Genomic DNA, 23,949 nt, shown 5'->3' with positions numbered 1-23,949 from the left:
ACTGGAAGCCAAAAGCTATGCAAATGAACCCTGTATTAACACTGTCTTCCCATTTGAGGAAGGATGATTCACAACCACTGTTTTAATTGTACAGGTATGAAAATCGAGTAATAGAAATACTGAGCTTTCATAATTGCTTAAAAAGAATCCAAACCAAGAACTGCAAGACTCAAAACTTAGTGCACTCCAATGGAAATTCCATAACTCCTTACATTTAGTCAGGTGTGGAGTACGAAGAGAACGCATGAGCTTTTTTCTATCTTGGCAGCAGCTTCTTTCCTAGCCTGGGCCCTGCAGTCACACAGAAGCATGAGTGAATTAAAGAGATTCAAAAATGATGACATCTACACACTTCAAACCTTGTTGTGCAAGTTTCTTCCGCTATAGTGGTTCATAAAGCTAATTCTTTATAATATGTGGAACCTGTGATCTTACTTAACAGCACTGTCAGATCAGAGCAAAAGACTGTTTCCAACAGTAGCCAACCAGACATTTCTTAAGATTCTGTACCTTCAAGTATGGCCCCAGCCCTCAGGTGCTTGTCACCAGCAGCTGGGATTCAGTAGTACAGTACACTACCTCTGACCAAGGAGACTCCCATTTAGTTTGTTGTCTAATCAACACTGACTGATAGACAAGATTCATGGATAAATGATGTATTTCCCCTTTGAGTCAGTGGTCATCACATCTTGTGGCAGTGAATTCCTTAATTATGTGGTATGTGAAGTACTTGTCTACCCTGAGTCTACTTTTAATGGATGACTCCAAGGTCTTCGTGCTTTGCAAAAGAGAATAATTTGTTTACCTACCCTCACCATACATTTTATAAACATCTATCGTGTCCCCCTCCCCACTTAGGAACTTTTGTAGTTTAGGGAAAAAATACTAACAGTTCAGTCTTTTATTTTTCATAAGGTACTGCATAGTGGGTCCGTAAATATATGGTTGCTGCAGCAAAGGAAATAACTGGGAGCACATACATACAGTTATACCCAGCCTGACATATGTCATCACCACTCATATGCTATCAGAAGTGAAACTACCCATTAGGAACTCCTACATCAAGCAGTTTTAAGGATGTTTTGACTATTTTGCAGTATCTGACTAGGAAGATAAGGAATTTAACAAAATTCCTACCTTATTATTATTATTATTATTATTATTATTATTAAGTCTTCTTACCCATCCTTCATCATAAGATCCCAGGGTGTGCTACACAAACTGACTATACAATTATAAAACAATTAAAATGATAAAACACTCTTTAAATAAAATGTTCATGTTTCCAATAAAGTTTAAAAAAATGGCAAAACATGCCAAACTTTCGTTTCCAAGTTTACATTTATCTGTAGGATAAGACATACAAAATTATATTACACAGTGTTTGCCATAAAACAGTTTTAATGTACGGTAGTAAAAAATACTTACTGGAAATAAAAATAAGATGCTATATTGAATATTTTCTGTGAAATGTCACAGGAGAGATTATTTGCCCATGTAGCCCCGTATTGTGTACTCTGGCTGGCAGTAGCTCCCCAAGTCTGACAGACAGAGCAACTTCACATTCCCTGCTACCAGATCTTTTTAACTGGAAATGCCAGAGATTGAACATTACATTCTGCATGCAAGGCATGTATGTGCTCCACAGTTGAGCTATGGTTCTCGTCCTATATTCACCACAATAAACTATTTCTGATGGCCGCACCCCAACTCAATTAAGTAGCTGAGAAGGGAGAGGTGAAAATGCAAGACACACTACTTTTGGGGGGGCATTATTTGAAACAGCTATTTCATCCCACAGCAATAGTGGATATGCTTGATCTCCAGGCTAAAGGTTCTTTGTTCAAATGGACAGAAGACAACTAAAATAGTACTCAGACATTTATTTCAGGTATGCAGTTTACACACATCATTGAGCAAAAGAAAGGAGCAAATATACAAATATTGTAACAAGCGTTACCAAATGACATATCTGGCACTAGTGTTATAAGCAGATTAAAGAAACTGGTGAAGGGAAGTCATGGAAGAGGGCTGCAGCTCACAGCAGCCGTCTTCCCATCCAACCAAACTTTCAGTAGCACCATAAATGGCAATACTTACAAAAAAAACACAGAACAAAAATTGGAGGCTATTATGCCAAGGATAATCATTTTTTTTCTTTTGGGGGAGGGGCAGAGGGCACATATCATTATGGATTGTGTAGCAAACATCTAACAGTGCAGGCGCCCGTTTAGCTGAATATCTTCCATAAGGAGGATAACATGGGAAAGCCCCCAAAGCCAGCCAAATTTGAAGCCCAACTTTTGTATATGTGCAAGCTCTGCACTGTGCTTTATTTCTGTGCATGTGACTCGCAAAAGGGATGTCAGAAAAGTTATCCACTAAAAGCCTGAGTGAGTCTTTGGTAGGCTAATACTTCAGTATTATGATACCCATTAATCTACCACAGTCAGTTGATTTTCTGAAGTTTTCCTTTAGCTTCCAAAAAAGGTGGCAAGAGAAAACATTCTGGAAAACTGTACAGTGAAAGCATCAACAGACCAGGCACTTAAACCCCCAGTCTTCTCCAAAGGCACCAAGAATTAAACAGCATAACTGAAGTCTCCTGGGTGAAAGGAGACTATATCAGCTTCACTATAATGGATTACAAATTAAAATGATCTTAAATTTTACAAAAACTTTTATACAGCATATCATAACCTTACCTTCTGCTGTCAGTTGCAAATATAATTAAATTACCCCCACTTGCTTGATAAGGAGACGTCACCTTGCTACCTATCATATATCAAGTACCAGCTTTTCATACTTAAAAGGTATATTAAATGCCATAACCTTGCTCAAAGAATTTTGTGTGTCTCAGCATTGCCTAGAACAGAGTACATTCTGTCCCAGACAATATTAACAGCACTGAAATATTTGGTATGATAAATGCAACTTATTTTTGCTAGGTGCTATTCACCAGAGCATGAAGTTAAGTTACTGCTGGGGGCTTGAAACCACTTACTGAGTTTTTACATGATACCTATTAACAAGTGGTCACTTGTGCAATTGACACGAGTCAGCTTTTGCCCCTACCCAAATGCAGACCTTCAGCAAAGTTATGGCAATAATACAAAACATCAACATATTCATTTCTTTGTAATGCACTTGTTTACACCTTCATGTCACTTCACATAGTTCTGCAACAGAGTTCCACGCAAAGCGTTCTGCCTTAACAGAGAGATATATAAAATGTAAATTGTATTGAAGCTTTGCTTCTGATGGCCGCTGAAAGCTACCTGACCAGCTAACAGAAAAGGGCTCTTTCGTGGTAAATACATTTCTGCAGCACTTACAGGTTTAAATCTCAGTCTGAATTGCAGAGTTTAACTCCACAGCATGCTGTGAATGGTTGTTGTTAGCTTCTTTCAGTGTTTCACCAGTACCCATATCTGCAACACTTGAAGTCCCATTATAAACACATTCTTCAGCAATGTAACTCAGCTGTGGAGCCTCTGAGTTTGGAGCAGCTGGAATCAGCAACGAATTGCCACTTTGGTGTGGAGAGTTTTCTAAACGGTCATTTTCTACCTCTGGGAGAATGTTAACTGTGGTAAACCGGGTATGATAATCGCTGGAACCATGGCTACATGAGGTTTTCATACTCTCCATATCAGAGCAACTAAACTCAGAAAAATGACTTGAGTGGGAATCAGCTACAGATGGGATACTGTCACTGAGAGAGGGAGAGTCAAATTCACTGGAGTTTGTGCTTTGTTGCTCTAATAACTGAGCATCCATGTCCTCTCTGGTCTCATTTATCTTCATGCTACTCTTTTTTCTTAGTTTACCTTTGCATTTTTTCCCTGCCGATGCATCTTTGGACCACTTGGCGGCACTAGATTTGTTTTCTGACAAGCAGGCTGACGAACAACCAGCATTACTTTGACCTGCAGAACTACCATCGTCAACACTACTGCTGCCACTGTTGTGTCTGAATTTTGTGGGCTTTGATTCAATGTCTACTTGTACCTCCATACTGCTGCTATCTCTAGAAAGGGGAGAAGAGACAAGTATTCATTAAAAATGTTTAATTTCTGAAATTAAAAATGGAAAAATGCAATTTAAAAGCGTTTTAACATGATTAAATACAGCTTCAGAAAAAATGGTACTAAAAGCGTGGTGACTAATTCTGCTAATATTGCCTTTAATAAAATGATGTACTGTAATACAATACAAACACAACTATTTCAGGTGCTGAAACATTGCCTCTATTTATCTCTAAAAAGGTAAAGGGACCCCTGACCATTAGGTCCAGTCGTGACAGACTTTGGGGTTGCAATATTGGCCGAGGGAGCCAGTGTACAACTTCCAGGTCATGTGGCCAGCATGACAAAGCCGCTTCTGGCGAACCAGAGCAGCACATGGAAATGGCGTTTACCTTCCCGCTTGGAGCAGTACCTATTTATCTACTTGCACTTTGACGTGCTTTCGAACTGCTAGGTTGACAGGAGCTGGGACCGAGCAACAGGAGCTCAACCCGTTGCAGGGATTTGAACCACCGACCTTCTGATTGGCAAGCCCTAGGCTCTGTGGTTTAACCCACAGCGCCACCTGCGCTACCCATCCTTTTAAGGAAAAATGAGCCACTATTACTCAAATATACATTTATTTTCTTTCTTTTTTTAGAACTGCAGATATAAAGCCTTGTGAACTGCAACTGATTTATTTGTTGAAACTCTGCTTTAAGAAAATAATTAACACAACAGATTTCTCACTGGACCTATCTTCACTGCTCACTTCATGGATCAGTTGCAGTAGGGTTTTGCCTTAGCAGTTCTTGTCACAATCCATTTTAGTCCTTGAAGTGTCATAGGACTTTCCACTGCTTTTAGTACACATATCTAAAAAGCACATTATGAGAATTCCTTCCTAACTTTAATGTGCCACAGATGCACAAGCATACATTCCAGAGGCCCACCACCATTTGTAAAAAACATCCAGAAAGAAAACCATATAGGGTTCGATCCAGACATGCCAAATGGAAAAGGGTGAGGGGCAACTTTCAGCAATTCCTCCTTCCTCCTGCAGCCTGCCAAGAGTCAGAGGACTACCTGGAGGCATTGGGGGGGGGGCTGCAGGAAGAATTGGTGGAAATCACTGCTCCTGTCCAGCAGGAAGTCTCTACAAGACCTCAGTCCTTTCTGTGAATGGAATAAGTCAGAAATTCACAGGATAGCCAAGCTGGATCTACCTTTACCAAGCTTTGCAAACTGTGGGAGGTGGGGAGATTATAAAGACATCTCACACCAGTTAGTCAATAAAAAATAAATGTGCGAATTTAATTCTTAAAACCAAGCCAGGAAAAAAATTCTGCCAAGAGCTTTTATTCCAAGGCAAAACAGATGCACTAAGTGGATAGTGAAGACTTTAGATACCGTATATTCCGGCGTATAAGACGACTGGGCGTATAAGACGACCCAAACTTCTCCAGTTATAGTATAGAGTCTGGGATATACTCGCCATATAAGAAATACGACCCGTCATATAATACGACCCCTGACTTTCGAGAAGATTTTCCTGGGTTAAAAAGTAGTCTTATACGCAGGAATATACAGTAGTTCTAGCAAGAAATCTGATTGACAAAGTTACTTCATAAAAGCAGAGATCCAAAGGTTTTTTTTAAAAAAATGAATGTAACAAGGTTTTGTATCTGCAGGTCAAGAAAATTATATTTAGTAATAGCAGCTCAAACCAAGAAGAAACTAAAAATCCCACCACCTCCCTGGCTCTGAAGGACTGAACTTCAGAAGGGCGTGGCAGAAATCTTCAGAAGGGTGGGGCAGAAATTGGATAATAAATAAATAATATTGTTACATCCAACAACAATCATACCAGCAATTTCAAAGAAGGGGAATTCATTAATGCTGCTTTTGCAGACTTCAAGGTATGCATATTAAATACTACATCATTCAATTAACAGAGTTGAATAAGCTGCATTTCTATTCACATTTCCACTACTTAATTCTTACCTGTCCAATGGGATATATGCATTTAAAATGGATCCAGCCATCGCTTTGGTGCTGGCATTGTCACTAACTGTTCCTAAACTAACGGTGCCAGACTCTCCACTCAAACTGCACCTTTCCTTCTGCACGTCTGCTTGAACTTCCAACCTTGGGGAGAAATTCAATTTTAGTTCTGTTATTATCTTTCAGCTTTCATATCACTTGGGAGTCTTTTAGAAGCTTCTGCTTGCAACCTACTCACAGGCATGTGGCCAGAGCATGAGACTCTTAATCTCAGGGTCATGGGTTTGAGCCCCACAATGGGTTGGATGATATGATCATGGTCCTTTCCAACTCTACAATACTATGATTCTATTATCTAGTTGGCTACTATCAGAACAAAAGCTTCCCAGACTACAAAAGACCCATGTTTAGACAATATTTTCCTGTTGTCCCTGAAGCCATACACATGGTAGAAGGCAGAACTCCTTATGCTATTTTGGTACATTGCTCACTGTAGTTGAGACAGAAAACCAACTACAGAATAATAGCACTATTTGGAAAGGGGGGGGAGCAGAAAATATCATTTATTATGAGCCCAACTCATTTCAGAAAAGAAATCTTCTCTCAAAGTCCCCACTTTTTAGCAACAGTTCTGACACACCAAACACATTGCACTAAATTCTGTTGCCAGAAACTTTCAAAGTGGCCTATGTAATTTGTAGCACCTGAACTTCCTTCCCTTCCTTTAACCGTAATTGAGTAACCGAGAAATCAGGGATCAGAATTCTTCTTTAATCCATGTAAACAAAGTAACTGTTTTGGACTACATAAAATCAAAATAAAAAAGTATCACATCAGAATGTACAACATGAAAAAGTTCATCCTCTCAGAGCTAATTGTAGTTTGTATACAAAAGCAGACACAAAAGTTGAACTTTGGACACAAATTATCTTACCTGTTAAAACAGTTGACCATTGCACTTCCCGACAGACTCCCCGTTATACTGGCTCCAGCCAGGGCCATAGTGCTGGCAGTTTCACTCAGATTGTCTCGAATTGCTCCCATTCTGTCCATATGGCTACCACTTGCACTCAGGCTTCCAGTCAATCCTCCAACACTTTCTTCCCCTATGCTGGGGTTATTACGTGCCTCTGCTACTGATGTGGTATCTAAATATGAAAAGGGGTGGTACTTAAAATTAATAGGAAAAGCATTTAACTGAAACTCCTTCAATGTAGAGAAAGACATTGCTCTTGCAAAAGCTGGAACAGTGACTACTAGGGTTGCTGCTAAGCTTTTCCATGTGCCCTAAGAATCTGGGTTAGTGCTGGTCCTAGACTGATATAACTACAATGTCTGCAAGAAGAGAGCATGTATATCATCTATCAACTGAAGACACTGAGAAGAGACTGGAACAAACATACCTACTGCTGCATTTGTTCCACCAACAGTTATATCATTTTCATCATCAAATTCTATTCTGACACCCTTTCCATTGCCAGCCGATACACCGCAACCTCCGCTTCGGCAGAGAGAGATAGGAACTACTCCATACACATAGGCCAACATAATAGGGACACCAATTCCTGCAATGAAAATGTAGAACACTATAATCAGTACAAAGTTGTCATGTTGTATGATATGTCTGTCTGTCTGTCTGTCTGTCTGTCTCACTCTCTCTCTCTCTCTCTCTCTCTCTCTCTCTCTCTCTCTCACACACACACACACACACACACACGAGAGAGAGAGATCACTATATATCTCCTTATTGTACAATTTAATAGGCTATCACAAAAAGTGGCAAAGAAAAGAAAATCTGTATTACTACTATAAACACCTCCTGATGCCAGGAGTTTCCATGTGACACTGAGATCCTCTGCTTCTAATGCCTCACCCATTCATTTCAACTGATGAATCAGGTCTGTTTGTACACTGTTTTGTACCACTGGGTGTGTGGTTCTTCCACTGGAATTGATGGGGCTTGATCCCAGGGCTCACATACATATTGGAACACACACACAGGTATCTTGTACTGAGGCCCTAGTTTTCAGAGAGAATCTTACCAAACCTACAATAATTGGGAAGAGTGCTTAGGCACAGGGATTGTTTCAGCTCCACATACTTTTATAAGCTAGTAATGCATTTTTGAAAAATAGGGTTCAGAGCTGTAAAATGAACTGCTAGCAGCATCAATAATATCAATTCTTTACGCCTCACCTTTACAGCAAAGTGTAAACAAAGCTTTTTATAAACCAGTACAAATAACTAATTCTGAAAGGGCTTTCCTGATATTTAGGTAAAGGGACCCCTGACTGTTAGGTCTAGTCGCTGACGACTCTGGGGTTGCAGCGCTCATCTCGCTTTATTGGCCGAGGGAGCCGGCATACAACTTCCGGGTCATGTGGCCAGCATGACTAAGCCACTTCTGGCGAACCAGAGCAGCACATGGAAACGCCGTTTACCTTCCCACTGTAGCGGTACCTATTTATCTACTTGTACTTTGACGTGCTTTCAAACTGCTAGGTTGGCAGGAGCAGGGACTGAACAACAGGAGCTCATCCTGTCGCGGGGATTCAAACCCCCGACCTTCTGATCAGCAAGCCCTAGGCTCTGTGGTTTAGACCACAGCGCCACCTGCTGCACCTTTTTATCTGCACCTTTACTTACCAACAGTTACTGCAGCTACAACAGGTGAAACAATTACAGACAAGGTTACGCCACCTGCAATGGCCAAGTTCCTCTTGTGCTTTGAAATGTCTTTACCTTCATAGCGATTGTGAATCTTTAAGAAAAAAGAGCACTTCAGAATGCATCACACATCACATGGAGTGCTACAAACTTTGTTTTTATTTTGAGCTGCCTTTTCTTAAATGAAGCATCTTAATGCTACAGTTTTATAGACAGAAACTGTTTGCAAATATTACTAGCTTATTTAATTCTATGCTGCTGCATTATACGTTTTTTTAAAAAGTGTTTTTAAAAAATCATACATTTTTCCTATTTCTAGGTACATTTTATTTCTTTATGCAAGTTGACTAAAGGCAGTATATACATATATATTAACTGTAATATCTTAAAGAGAGCCAGTGTGGTGTAGTGGTTAAGAGCAGTAGACTCGTAATGCCTTGAGTGATTCAGGTAGTGATAAAGCGGGATATCAAATTCCAAACTTAAAGTACATGTTGCTGTGTGAACAGGCCTTAAATATGTGTGCAAAAGTATCTAAGTCCTATGTAACTGAAGACTCTAAACACACACAGTCACCTTACCTTACGTCCCACATATACGGGTATTCCAATAATCATAGCTGGAATAGCAATGCCTGCTATTAAAGCGATTCCTACAGGTGCACCCACAAGCGTCCCTAGTTGCCACAGTATTTTCTTCTTCCGACTCCATGGTTTTTTCCCCCAGAATGTACAACCTGATGGACTGTTTGAATAAATTTCCCGTAAGTAAGGCAAACTTAAGACTCACAGTGAATAGTCTTAACTAACCATCGGTTTTATAAGAACCTTCTCTAACAGAGAGAGCAAGTATCCTTGAATCTGCAATCCTGCTAAAAGTGTTAACGAAATGTAACATTTCAGGTTGTGGGGAAAGTAATCTGAAACTAATATAGTACCAGACCAGCAATACAACATTTATATCCAGTGCATTTTCTTTTTGGTTCCATCAGATCATGGCTCTTCCCAGGGCTGATGCTAAAATGTGCAACTCAGGGATTGGAACAAAGTTTATCCAACTACGTTTTAAATGAACCTATTTACTATGAATGGGGAAATATTTAGGTAAAGGGACCCCTGACCATTAGGTCCAGTCGTGACCGACTCTGGGGTTGTGCGTTCATCTCGCATTATTGGCCGAGGGAGCCGGCGTATAGCTTCCAGGTCATGTGGCCAGCATGACAAAGCCGCTTCTGGCAAACCAGAGCAGCACATGGAAACGCCGTTTACCTTCCCGCTGTAGGAATTGTGTGTTTTACTTAAGCAAAAGCTCTAAGGCAGGCATCCCCAAACTGCGGCCCTCCAGATGTTTTGGCCTACAACTCCCATGATCCCTAGCTAACAGGACCAGTGGTCAGGGAAGATGGGAATTGTAGTCAAAAACATCTGGAGGGCCGAAGTTTGGGGGTGCCTGCTCTAAGGCCTGTTGATGAAGTGGTATGGCAGCAGCTGTCCCACTTGTTCTGAACACAGCTAGACACAATAACAAACAGAATGTCCTCTTTACAAAAGGCTTCTCCAAGCATGTGGGACATATGATGGGAGGTGGGGATTGTTGTGATAGATTTGATTCCGTTGCTATCTTTCCGAGTGAAATTTACTGCAGGAAGTCCATTTTATAATCTCCCACAATAAAATAAGTCCAATGTCACTTTATCATATTCTGAAGAGAGCTTCAGTGTGCATCAAGCTATAGAAAGTAGGGCACTTCCTGTAGTTGACACCCATACAATGGAAAGTCCTGCCTTATCTAATGTCAGTAAACTCCCTCTCAAACCATTTTTATATATACAGTGATACCTCGGGTTATGGAAGTAATCCGTTTTGGGGGTTCATTCTCAACCCGAAATTTATGCAACTAGAGGCGCCGCTTCTGCGCATGCGTGAGCAGCGATAGACTGCTTCTGTGCATGCGCACGCCATGGAGATGTTCCAGTACATCTGGGTTTGCCGCGGCCATAACCCAAAGATTCCATAACCTGGAGGTTACACAACACAAAGTACCACTGTATATAAAATCTAACCAGGTATGAAAATAGAATTCCACCTCAAACTAAAGACTACATCAAACGTGCATGATCAAAACAAATGTCACTAGTTCCGTCATGCATTCATTCATTTTAAAGGATTTATAGCCTAACCTGCTGTTAATTAGTGGGGTACAACACGAACTCTTTCAATACATACCTTAAATAATGCAAGTCTGAAATCTCCTTCATGCATAACCAACAGAATTCACATCCACAGACCGCACATGTCATATGATTGCAGCTTCCATCATTCATCTTTATTATATAAGCAGCACAGCGTGGGCATGGCTTTATGTCATCAGCTGTTTAAAAAGAAACTCAATGAACATGCTATGCTGCTTATGAGAACAAAACACACTGAAAATTATGTCTGGAAATGTTTGAAAATTTTAACTGGTTGCAACCAATTCTAAGTTCAGCCTAACTTAATAAATAATGAATCTAAAGGGGGGGAAATTTAACTGGAGAACCCCGAGATCTGTGGATGTATACAAAATTAATAAATAATAACAGGTACATGCAGGTACCATTTACATAATTTTTGTGCAATGAGCTAGCTCAGTTGCTTCAGCCCATCGTTTGCAGTCAGCAAGGAAAGTCAGCACTGTTTGGACACCTGGGATCCTAAAGAACTTCTGTTTTCTTCTCACCTTTAGTGAATTATTCCTACATCTGTCTTATTTCAAGTACTGTAGTCAATAGTTTGGCCCCTTTTTCCCATGGCAACCAGGATACATCTATCCTATGAATAGTTACTCTCTAGAAGTTATTTCTGCAACTACTAGTACACAGTAAGCGTGGGTGGAAGCTAAATAATCCCTTTCCCATATGGCAAATGCAAAACATGAACACTTTGGAAAGTGGCTTAGGCGTGTCTCTTGCAGTGCAGGAACACTCCAGGTACTCATTAAGAATTCAATGTACACTTAACTTACAGTTCAACAATACCCATGCCTCCTTCAAATGTAGTCTCTGTGCTTAATGGGGCTTACTCCCAGGTACCGGTAAGTGGGTACAAAATAGCAGCCTTGGCTTTGGTTTAGAATTTGACACTGGGGGAAATGGGTGTTTTGTGCCTTTAACAGTTGCCTCTCCACAATCAAGACCAACAGGACACAGATCTTCCCATGATAAACATGAGGTTGAGGAGGTTGACTATGTTCTCTTATTTTGTGTTATACCATGCTCCTATGGCAGCCATTTTGTGGCAAAACATGTCCACTGGCATGGGCGTAGCCAGGATTTTTCTTAGGAGGGGTAGGCCTTTTGTTAGGGAGGCAGAACCTCAGTTAGCTACCGTGTGTATTTTTATTATACTCTAAAGGCGATGCCAACTCCTTCCCCTTGCCCAAGATTCTGATGAGGTTTCTGGCCGTCCAGTGTGAAATAAGTTCACTGACAAAGCAAGGCATTATGTGCAGTCAGTCCTCTTGCACAGGTTACCAAGGAGCATATTATTATCATCATAGGTGAGTCAACAGATAGCCTGTTTTCTCTTCATATTGTATCAATCTTTTACCTTTAAAACAGGTAGGCATGGTTATCAGCTGCAGAAGTATAAGCACAGGGGAAGTTTTTTAAAATAATAATAATAATCTAGTAATGTATAGTAAGCTCTGTCCTTCACTTTCTACTTAAGTCATTGCTTATATATTGAAAAGTAATCATATAAAACAAAATAATTCATGAATAGAATCTCAAACAAAGACAATCATGAAAATGTCTAATTTCACTGCACTGTGATCCTTGGATGAAGTACGGTATAAAAACTTATTAAACAACAACAGCAGCAGCAACAATGATATTGGTTAACCTTTCTTTATAAACATCAATAATCACTGAACAAAACAGTTATCTGATAGTTTAAAATGTTTTAAAGACACCTAGTATTTCAGGTAATAAATACCTGCTGCTCCAGACTCCTGGCTGTAGCTAATGGACGAAGAACGAATTGTTCGCAAGCGTAGACTCTGGGCTCTCTCCTGGCGAGCAGCATCACAAGTCTGGTTGGGATGCCAAATTTGTTTACAATGATAGCAAAATTCAGTTCCACAGCCTTCACGTCCACATGTAAGTTTAGGACAGCTTGCACAGCCAAAAGCGATTACAGCATACCTTAAAATGTTCAAGAATAAGTAGGAGGAAGATTGTTATTCTCAGTACAGCACAGTGGCAAGCAGAAGAGCTGACTTTGGGGTATAAATTAAGAAATATCCCTTATTCTGGAAACAAAACTGCATTGTCATTGTGATCTAGCTAACCCACAGCACAAAACTCTGAAGTTCTGAACCTAACAATCTAAGTCCTTAAGTATTTCACAGTCTGTGTAGCATGTACTCTTTTATCTAAGTCCCATGTTTAACAATAAGAATGGTACATGCTAGAGTCCCACATTTCTAAATGCCTGGTGCTGACCTCAAGCCATCTATAATAATGGTGTTATTTTTGAAGGTCTTTCAAAGTTGCACACATTTTAGTGGTTAAGTTAGCCCAAATAGACTGTGTAATTGTCATATTGCAGCTTGCAGTTGCTTGTGTTCAGTGAAGCCCACAGTAAGGTAAAGGTAAAGGAACCCCTGACCATTAGGTCCAGTTGCGGACGACTCTGGGGTTGCGGCGCTCATCTCGCTTTACTGCCCGAGGGAGCCGGCGTACAGCTTCCGGGTCATGTGGCCAGCATGACTAAGCCGCTTCTGGCAAAAGTAGAGCAGCGCACGGAAACGCCGCAGTACCTATTTATCTACTTGCACTTTGATGTGCTTTTGAACTGCTAGGTTGGCAGGAGCTGGGACCGAGCAATGGGAGCTCACCCCGTCGCGGGGATTCTAACCGCCGACCTTCTGATCGGCAAGCCCTAGGCTCTGTGGTTTAACCCACAGCGCCACCTGCATCCCACAGTAGACACTACAAATGACAAATAAGTAATCAATAGGTCTAATCTTAAATTCCCCAAACCACCTCATCAAACTAGGGCAAAAAGGAGTACCCACCAGTTGTTTGCAGCCATTTTATATAGTAACTTGAGTTGTGAGAATAAAATTAGTTATTCTCAAAACCTCTTAAAGCCAAACTATAGGGAACTACCACCCTCAAAAGTAACAAAAGGTCAATGTTGTGTAGCATGAACTAATAGAACTTTTTTTAAAAAAACTACTTCCAATCCTGTGACTTGTCTACTATATAAAATATGATTAATAGAATAAGCCGCCCTGTTCAGGGAGGCTTTTAATGTTTAATAGATTACTGTGTTTTATTTTTCTGTTGGAAACCGCCCAGAGTGGCTGGAGAAACCCAGCCAGATGGGCGGGGTATAAATAATAAATTATTTTTTTTATTATTAGGACCATCTCAGGCTTCCTCATCATCACAGTGGCAGTCAATGACTGGAACAGAAGATCCCACTAAATTGCAGTCTCTGGTCCTGCATTCAAAATGTTATCTCCTTTACGTTCCCTCCATGGTGTGGAAGCATTGGGAGGAATGTGGAAGCCCAAGGTTTGTTCTGAATTTCACAATTTGTAAAATCCCAGGGGCCCAGGTCCAGCTGAAAACAAGTTTAGATTCAAAATAGAAGGGGAAGAAATGGAGGCAGTGAGAGATTTTACTTTCTTGGGTTCCATGATCACTGCAGATGGTGACAGCAGTCACGATATTAAAAGATGCCTGCTTCTTGGAAGAAAAGCAATGACAAACCTAGACAGCATCTTAAAAAGCAGAGACATATAGTTAAAGCTATGGTTTTCCCAGTAGTGATGTATGGAAGTGAGAGCTGGACCATAAAGAAGGCTGATCGCCAAAGAATTGATGCTTTTGAATTATGGTGCTGGAGGAGACTCTTGAGAGTCCCATGGACTGCTAGAAGATCAAACCTATCCATTCTTAAGGAAATCAGCCCTGAATGCTCACTGGAAGGACAGACCTGAAGCTGAGGCCCCAATACTTTGGCCACCTCATGAGAAGAGAAGACTCCCTGGAAAAGACCCTGCTGTTGGGAAAGATGGAGGGCACAAGGAGAAGGGGACGACAGAGGACAAGATGGTTGGACAGTGTTCTTGAAGCTACCAACCTGAGTCTGACCAAACTGCAGGAGGCAGTGCAAGACAGGAGTGCCTGGCGTGCTCTGGTTCATGGGGTCACGAAGAGTCGGACACGACTAAACGACGACAACAACAACAAAGTTCTCTGATCTTTGCTCTGGGAGCCTGTGCAATTGTGCCAAGCCATGGTTTGGCTTAGCGTGACATATGAACCAGGCCATTCACAGAACTTGCTAGTCAACAAAAAAGAACTGGTGTACTGTATATTAAAAATCAGCACACTTCTGAGTGCAGACTACTTATATCGGGGGGGGGGGGGACTCCAGGTCCAGGAGCTAAATGCAAGCCCTTCAAGCATTTTTATCTGAGACTTGGGACTAAGCCCAGCTCATGCCTCCTCCCCAGACTACACCAGCCCTACTCTATGCCTACCTTAATACCTTTTGCCTGGCTGGTTTTTGTGAGGTTGGAATGTAGCTGACCTCAAAGAAATAAGAGTCATCCATAGCCACATCCATGTTTTGTCTCTGACCCACCAACGACATGCATCCGTCAGGTCACCGTATAGTGGCCCTCAGGATGCAAAAGACTCCCCATCCCTGGTTTATATTATTGCTTTATTTGTCATCTAATATGCTGCTTTATATCTTAAAATACTTTTAGACAGGGCAGTTTTTGTTTTTAATGCATGTATTGCCTTTTCGGCATTCCTCTTTCAAGAAGAAAAGTGGATATTTTTATCCCAATTTGTATTGGATATGTAATCGTTCTTCTATGTGCAAGTGTTTTTATGTATGTTTTTATTGTATTGTGAAATAGCTTTGAGATGTTTCACAGGAAGTGGCTTAATAACAACAACAACAATAATGATGATGATGATGCAGAGGCCTTTAATTACAGGCTTGACCAGAGTGACATGCAATCCAGTGCTGCAAAAGCAGCTCCCTCACCACTCTTGTAACGCATGAATCATCTCTAACAAAGCAATCTATATGCAAGGTCACTGAGAAGTAAATCCAAGTGTGTTCAATGAAGCTACCTACCAGAAAAGTGTATGCAAGATTGAAGCCCCAACCTAGGACACAAAACTGAATCAGAACATTACACAGGACTCAGTAGATTAAAATAAATAAAAGGTACAATCAACAAAAAATCATTTAAAATGAAGTCACTCAAATAATTCCATAGCATTGTGAATCAAAGAAAGGGGTTGTGAACAAAAACCTATTGTATTGTACTGATTAAATAATCAGGTAGCTGGTTCTATGGTCAATCAATTCTATTTCTCAAGGAGTTCCTCCTACTGTTTAACCAAAATCTAGCCTCCTATAATTTTAGTATTTTCTTGAAGATGTGTAGTCTTCCAAGTTCATAAATGCTGTGGGTGAGGCAGAGGAGGACATTCAAAATAGCTACAACGTTGTCCAGAAAACTGGCAACATCTCAAATTAAAAGAATTTTATCCTCCATACTTTTGGTCTAGGATTGGACTGATAAGAACAAGATGCTAAGTCAATCAAGAGATATTTAGTAGTATACTTTGGCCACCTCATGTGAAGAGAAGACTCCCTGGAAAAGACCCTGATGTTGGGAAAAACTGAGGGCACAAGGAGAAGGAAGGGGATGACAGAGGATGAGATGGTTGGACAGTGTTCTCGAAGCTACGAACATGAGTCTGACCAAACTGCGGGAGGCAGTGGAAGACAGGAGTGCCTGGCGTGCTCTGGTCCATGGGGTCACGAAGAGTCGGACATGACTGAACAACAACAACCCAACATATGCAGATGTGAAAAAACATGCTCATCTGTTATTCTCCATGGAAAACCAATTATTTCCCTACAACCAGCTCATTTTCCATGCTATTTTATTTACAACATCACTATACTTTTGCTCACCAGCCACCTGTTCCTAGCTACACACAATCTTCTTTCTTGTTAACATGATAATGCAGCACTTCAGGTCACAGTATTAGTACCGTATTTTTCGCTCCATAAGACACACTTTTTCCCTCCTAAAAAGGAAGGGGAGATGTCTGTGCGTCTTATGGAGCGAAGGCCTGCTTGCAAGAGCAGGCATAGGAGCAGCGATTGGGAGACGTGCAGTGCAGCGCGTCTCCCAACTACGGCTACCAAGCCTGCCCCTGCGAGAGGCAGTGGTGGGACCAGCTGCCTGAAAGGAGCCCTTTCGGGCCGCTCGTCCCTCCGTCGCTCGCAAGAGCAGGCTTGGCAGTGCAGCGCCTCTCCCAACTGCAGCTACCAAGCCTACACCGCTTGCTTTGCGGTGAGCCGGGAAGAAGGGTGGATGGGACTTCCGTCCGTCCCTTCTCCCAGCTCGGTGTCAAGCAAGAAAAGCAAGAGCCGCTTGGGTGCGGCTTTCGTTTTGCTTGAGCGAGAGCCGCGCACAGAGTTTGGGGAAGACTTTCTCCATTAAAAGCAGCCATTGGAATTGGGCACACCTGGTGCTGTCAAGCCAGGATCCTTGTCAGATGCTCAACCAGTCTTGCCCCGGTGAGCAATCTGGCTGCCCACTTCTGCACTGGCTGAAGTGTCCAAAGCATCTTTGGAGGCAGCCCTCCATAGAACACATGGCAAGATGTGGACCTTGAGGCTGTGCTTGCTTTATGACGAGGCGAGAGGAGGGACGGACGGGAGCCCCTTCCGCCCCTCCTCCCAGCTCACTGTAAAGCAAGCAAAGGGAGAGCCGCTTACACACTCTGCGCGGCTCTTGCTAGAAAAGAATATTTTTTTCTTGTTTTCCTGCTCAGGTGCGTCTTATGGAGTGAAAAATACTGCATGTGCTTTCAATGTAAAAAGTGCTTGGCTTAATGACTTCATGGATACTAATGCCATGTATATGATAAACACGAATGCATAAATTGGTCTAAACCACAGAGCCTAGGGCCTGCCGATCAGAAGGTCGGCGGTTTGAATCCCTGCAACGGGGTGAGCTCCCATTGTTCGGTCCCTGCTTCTGCCAACCTAAAGCACGTCAAAGTGCAAGTAGATAAATAGGTACCACTCCAGCGGGAAGGTAAACAGTTTCCATGCACTGCTCTGGTCTCGCCAGAAGTGGCTTAGTCATGCTGGCCACATGACCCGGAAGCTGTCTGTGAACAAACGCCGGCTCCCTTGGCCAGTAAAGCGAGATGAGCACCGCAACCCCCGAGTCATCCGCGACTGGACTTAATGGTCAGGAGTCCCTTTACCTTAACCTTTAAGCTGAAGTTATTGCTTTGCTAAGGATTAAAATCATCTGAAAATCAACAGAGGAGGACATGGTATTTGTCATTGTAACTAATTTGTGCTGGTTGGCATAATGTGTAAATTTTGTGTAGGAAGGTTTGCATGATTTAAGATAAGGTAAGTGTAGGGGGAGTAATAGAGGGATGGAATGTTTGTGTGTGTTGTGTGCTGATTGACAGGGTAGCATATGACAGAATAGATATGTGTCTGGGGAGTGACAGTTTGGTTTTGGAGGAAGTGGGAGTAGCTGGTGTGGGTGCTGAGGAGTAAGGGGTAGAGTAGGTTGGATAGGATACAGTTAGGAATCGAGGTATAAGCACATGTTAATATATAAAATAAATGAACACTGTTATTAAAACAAATCCCATAAAATCCAGCTTTTATTCAGCTTTTACTATACTAATGAAGTTTTGTTTGTTCCAATCACATTTCATATTTGGCCAAGCTATCACAGCTATGACAAAATAAGTCAGACATATGGTGTTTATATGGCAGCAGCAGAATAACAGCAGTTAGGAGATTGCTTGAAGTTTTGGGAACCCAGAGCTGGGAACCGAACAAGGCAACCGAAGGCGGGGAGAGTGGCGAGAGGAGCTTTACCAAGCAAAACAGTGATTAGAATGAAAAGTACCCTCTTGCTCCTCCCAAGTAGTGGGCTTGGAAAGGGAAGAATAGGACAAAGGGTACACTTTTTCTGGCTTAATGATGACAATCAAATGTGTTTCCTTGAATATTAAAACATTTGCAGCTTAGGAAAAAGTATTCTGGCATCAAGCAGCAACAACAAACTTACTGGCAGCCAATATTTGAGGTTTCTGGCATTAAAACTGCCAGTGCCAGGATGTGTAACTACAAAATTAACTTCTTTATTTTATAAAAACTTTCACAGTTTACACTCAAGAAACTGCTCGGTTTCTTTTAAAAGTGTATTAGTCACTCCTTTAAACACTCTACAGCGTGAAATAACAGCGTTTACAACAATAAATCTGCCCGTCTGTTCTTTTACTTTGTTTCATCTATGCCATGAAACAATAAGGAGTACTTAGCACAACCTGAGCAATATGAGGCACAAAACTTTCAAATGTTAAAATAGTCACAAATTAGTAGACAATTAGAGCAATTTAATGAGCTGAACAATATATTTCAGGATGACAAGATCCATGTGCTTCATTAGAATGGGTAGGAGGGGGGGGAGATAATAACTTACCCACAATCAGGAGCAGGACACCACCTACAATCAGGGTCTGCCACAAGCCATCTTCTAAGCATAAATTCTTCATATTTTTCCATCAATATGTCATCATTTAATATCAATCGAATATCATGGGGATTAAATCGCTCAGAGCACTCTGGACAGCTGATATTAACTCTGCTCTCAGAGATTTCTATCCGGAGATACTGACGTAAACAATCCACACAAGATCTATGGTGACAAGTCATTATTTCCGGAAACCTCTCCTTGGAGTGCCGCAAAAGGCACAAGGGACACTCCATGAAGTCTCCGCTCTGTTTGCTGATGATGGTTGTTCCATTGTCAGAAGACATATAGGCAGAGAAAATAGAGTTCTTGTCCATACACATTTCCGAATGTATGCTTTCAATACTTGCAATACCATCCACACCTCCGTTTATATCTCTGGATTTGCGTTTTGTATCCCTTTTTCTTCGAAAGAGAGACCCCAGTGAAATCCTTCTTTTCTTTGGTGCCTTTTTAATTGAAGGCAAGCTTACAGAGGAGGCAGAAGATTGCAAGTCTCTATCAGATCCCATTTGCCGATGTAAACTCATGGCTAAAACATTCATCAGAAATGGATCAAAGCATGTGTACTACACTGATCACTTTAAGGAAAAAATGCCTATTGAGAAGCAGCACACTTAGAGGTCATGTTGGGGAGGGGGCTAAGTCATGTTATACATGGTCAGGTCTGTCTTCTTCACATACAAAATTCTTCACAACATATAATTCCAGGAAACTCTGCACAGCAACTCTACAAATGAAAGGGAAAGACAAGAGACAGATTAGCATCACATATACTGTATTCAGGTTCTCTGTTGTTTTCAGAGGACTTGCATTACTCTGCTAACTCCTATTACAGCTACCTCATCAACTAAACCTCCACCTTGTTTGCTTCAGCCACCTGTGCACTTCTGTCAATTAGCAAGTTGATATAATCAAGGGGGTGGACCTTTTTTTGTTACAGTTTAATTATTATACTATATAAAATATATACAACAAGAAGAAATAATCTAACAAGGAGAATTGCTTGGGAGTTTTCCATTCTGGTGAAATTGATGCATTATTTAAGAACTAAGGAAAACAAGCAACATGATAACTTCATGGCAAGCTAGAATCCTTTTATTATCGTAGCAGCTTAATATGCTTTGTGGGTTTTTTTGGGGGGGCGGGATGTAAGACAAAGGGGCACAAATGCTGAATATGCCAAAAGGCAATATCCTATATAGGTGATAGAAGTGCACAAAAGGGAAGGGGGAATGGAAAATGATTGTTAATCACACAGACAATCCTCCCAAGTTACAGATGCATTTAAATCCACTATTTTATGGAACTCTTACAAGGGAGACACTGACTGTTATTGACTACCAGACCAGCTGATAAAGAGACCCCAGACAAGGAGACACCGACAGGGAACTCTCCCCTTTGGCCTGTGCATTTGGGGTTGCAACAAGGGTGCCCTCCTGCTGGCTGGGTTTCTATTTTCTGTGGTGTGTCTGATGTGGGTAGAAAATGTCTGAGGTTATTCTTTGGTGAGAGGAAGGAGTACCAGGGAAGGGTGTGTGCAGTTCCACCTATCCTTGGGTGAGAAATAGCAAAATGGGTGAGAGCCAGATTGCTATGCATTTCTTTTGATATTTTACAATTTTGACAGCTAATAGTTTCATTACGGTACCTCCTGGTGATTCTGCATACATCTTTAGCAGAAACAGTGGAATGATTGGTCACAGCAATGTGGCGAATGAGAGGGAGATATTGGAGTAACAGAGTGGATAATGTATTTTTAATGATGGATGTGTGTGAGTTGTGTAAGTAAAATGGGACAAGTGATACGGATGGGTAGGTGGTAGTACATTATTTGTATTTATGTAGAAGGGAAATTGATTGGGAATACATTTAAAATAGAATCTGGAGTGATATGCATGTATTACTGGAATGAGTTTTGCTTATTATGAGTAAATGTGTCCCTTGGTAATAAGAGTGAAACAGTTTTGGAACTGTTTCCAAAAAAGTACTACTGGTACTATGTTTTAAGATAAGATAAGATAAGATATCTTTATTGTCATTGTCCCCTTGCGGGAACAACGAAATTACTCGGTTGCTACATCCACTCAGATAAAGCATTCCGCATAATCCAAAATTACAAAAGCTAATTAAAAAACAGTAAATATACTACAAAATAACAAGTAAAATAAGATGACTTCAAAGTCCGGGCTTTCCATTTAAGGCCAAAATTGCTCTAGAGAAGAAACTGTTCCTGAGACGGCTCGTTCTTGCCTGCATTGTTCTATATCTCCGTCCCGATGGCAGGAGCTGAAAGAAATGGTGACCAGGGTGCGTTGGATCTCTTGATATATCTAGTGCTTTTCTATGGCACCTGGTGGTGTAAATTTGTTCTAAGGTGGTGAGTGAGCAGCCAATAATGCTCTCTGCTGTTTTAATAATTCTACACAGCCCTGCTCTGTCCTGGGAAGTACAGCTTCCGTACCACACACATAAACCGTACGTGAGCACGCTCTGTATGGCACAGTGATAGAAGGCAAGCAGCAGCTTTTGTGGAAGATGGTTTTTCCTTAAAATTCTCAAAAAATACAGTCTCTGCTGCGCCTTCTTCACAAGCCCTCTTGTATTAACACTCCAGGACAGATCCTCCTGTAACTCAATGCCTAGAAATCTAAACGTTGTTACCCTCTCCACACAAATTCCGTCAATCAAGAGTGGCTGGACCTCGTTCTTCTGTCTCCTAAAGTCCACCACAAGCTCCTTAGTTTTCTTTGTGTTTATGAGCAAGTTGTTGACTCTGCACCACTCTGTCAGCCGCTCCACCTCATCTCTATACTCAGTTTCACCCTCCTTATCAGAGATGAGCCCGATCACGGTTGTGTCATCTGCAAATTTGACAACCCTATTTCTAGGGTGGGCAGCGACACAATCATATGTATAAAGAGTATAAAAGAGTTTTGCTTTAGGCGGGAAGTTATTACGTATTTTATTTTGTATTGTAGTTTTTCAGTTTCATTGTTTATAAATATATTTGTTACTTTTGTAAACCCCCCCCCCTAAGACACTATCTTGGTATAAAATGGTATATAACCATATCAAATAAAAACTTGCAATCCAAAAAGCAGGAGACACACAGCTTCATATTTTCCAATACTTCCCTCTTAAATATTACCGTTTTGGCCACATAAGCAACAGCACTCACATAACTGAACTGGAATCAGAAGACAAAATGCTGGTTATTAGGAAAGAATGGAGCCATTTGTTTACAACAGCTATGGCCAGGGCTTTTTTGAGTCGGAACTCACCAGAACTCAGTTCCGGCACCTCTCAGGTAAGCGCCATTGCCATTGAAAGAGAAAAAGAGGCGTTCATTGTGAGTTCTAGCACCTCTTTCCCCAAAAGGTAGCACTGGCTATGACCATAATAAAACATCAAGATCATAGAATCTTAGAGTTGGAAGGGACCCCAAGGGTCAGCTAGTCCAACCCCCTGCAATGCATGATACGGCTTCTTTCCTGATGTAGGATTAAGCAGTGGACTTCTGAGAGCATATTGACAGTTGGAATGCAACAGAAGATTCAGTTTAGGGCAGAGATTTCCAAACTGTGTGTTGTGACGTTAGTGTGTTGGCTGCAGTGTTAGGTGTGTCGCATGACCGTTCCCCACGCTCCTCCCAGGCCTGGAAAGGGGTTAACCTTCGGTTTGCTAAATTACTGTGTTGCAAAATGATGCGTGTCTAAAAAGTGTGTCACCAAAATGAAAAGTTTGGGAAGCTCTGGTTTAGGGGGTTGAAGGAAAAAGGGGGACACTCTAGGAAAGAAAGACTCCTGTAACTAAAGTGACTAAGGTCTAGCAGTTCAGCATAAAAATAATGCAAAATTAAATACCACAAATTAGAGCACCGTGTTTTGTTTGTTGTTGATTATCTCCTTAACTTGGTTGACTTTGTGCACAGTGATGCAAATCTGTTATTGTTAGTTAAAAAGTAGAGTTTATGCCTTAAATGTAGTTTCCACATTGTTATTATCAAGGCTAACCGCTGCCATAGCAACAACCCAAGTTACGTTTGTATATTTGAGGGATACATGGTAATGGAAATTCTTCAAGCAGTTGAAGTGGGCTGGTAATACCAGAAAGTCTGTACTCAAACCCACATGGTGTGTTGATATACATATTAACATTTTAAAATTAAGTTAAATCGTTGGAAAGTAATGTTTAAAATCTCAAGAAAATTGAGTTTCTTAGTAAGAGACCAGCTATCACTAACAAAGTGTCTGATAGTGGCATTTTCCAAATAAAAGTTTTGCAATGGGAAAGGCCCAGAGAAATCTAAATTGGGACTTCGTCCAAATTCTCTCAAAATCATTCTATTGTTCACCAATGTGCTATATATTCCTTAGGCAAAGGAGCTGAGGAGAAGTTGCTGTAGCTCAGGCATCCCCAAACTGCAGCCCTCCAAATGTTTTGGCCTACAACTCACATGATCCCTAGCTCAGCGTTTCTCAACCGCTGTTCCGCGGCACACTAGTGTGCCGCAAGACGCTGGCTGGTGTGCTGCGACGTGCGGCGACGAGAAGGGCGATTTGCATTGTCACGTGCCTGGCGGCCGCCAATAGCAAGCACTAACCCACCGGAAAGGAAGCCGGCCGGGTCACGATGCGGGGCGAGCGCGGCTCTCAACAGCCAC

At 41.4% G+C, this 23,949-nt stretch overlaps 1 protein-coding gene across 2 annotated transcripts in view; it reads right to left on the bottom strand.

Annotated features, from left to right (window-relative positions):
- Positions 1-1,868: 1,868 nt before the first annotated feature.
- RNF19A (ring finger protein 19A, RBR E3 ubiquitin protein ligase) overlaps positions 1,869-23,949 on the bottom strand; it is a 38,220-nt gene continuing 16,139 nt past the window's right edge. For both annotated transcript variants that reach the window (XM_035124674.2, XM_035124679.2), the window contains 9 exons: positions 19,233-20,013; positions 12,653-12,861; positions 10,904-11,048; positions 9,260-9,422; positions 8,658-8,772; positions 7,415-7,576; positions 6,946-7,159; positions 6,012-6,155; positions 1,869-4,030 (listed from right to left, as the gene is read on the bottom strand). In XM_035124674.2, the coding sequence (XP_034980565.1) occupies positions 3,340-4,030; positions 6,012-6,155; positions 6,946-7,159; positions 7,415-7,576; positions 8,658-8,772; positions 9,260-9,422; positions 10,904-11,048; positions 12,653-12,861; positions 19,233-19,828 (2,439 nt within the window). In that variant the 5' untranslated portion in view covers positions 19,829-20,013 and the 3' untranslated portion in view covers positions 1,869-3,339. The remainder of the gene's footprint in view (positions 4,031-6,011; positions 6,156-6,945; positions 7,160-7,414; positions 7,577-8,657; positions 8,773-9,259; positions 9,423-10,903; positions 11,049-12,652; positions 12,862-19,232; positions 20,014-23,949) is intronic.

The sequence above is a fragment of the Zootoca vivipara genome, chromosome 8 (assembly GCF_963506605.1).
Source record: "Zootoca vivipara chromosome 8, rZooViv1.1, whole genome shotgun sequence".
NCBI lineage: Eukaryota > Metazoa > Chordata > Lepidosauria > Squamata > Lacertidae > Zootoca > Zootoca vivipara.
Note: the sequence above shows the minus strand (reverse complement) of the source record. Positions and strands in the feature narration are given on the sequence as shown.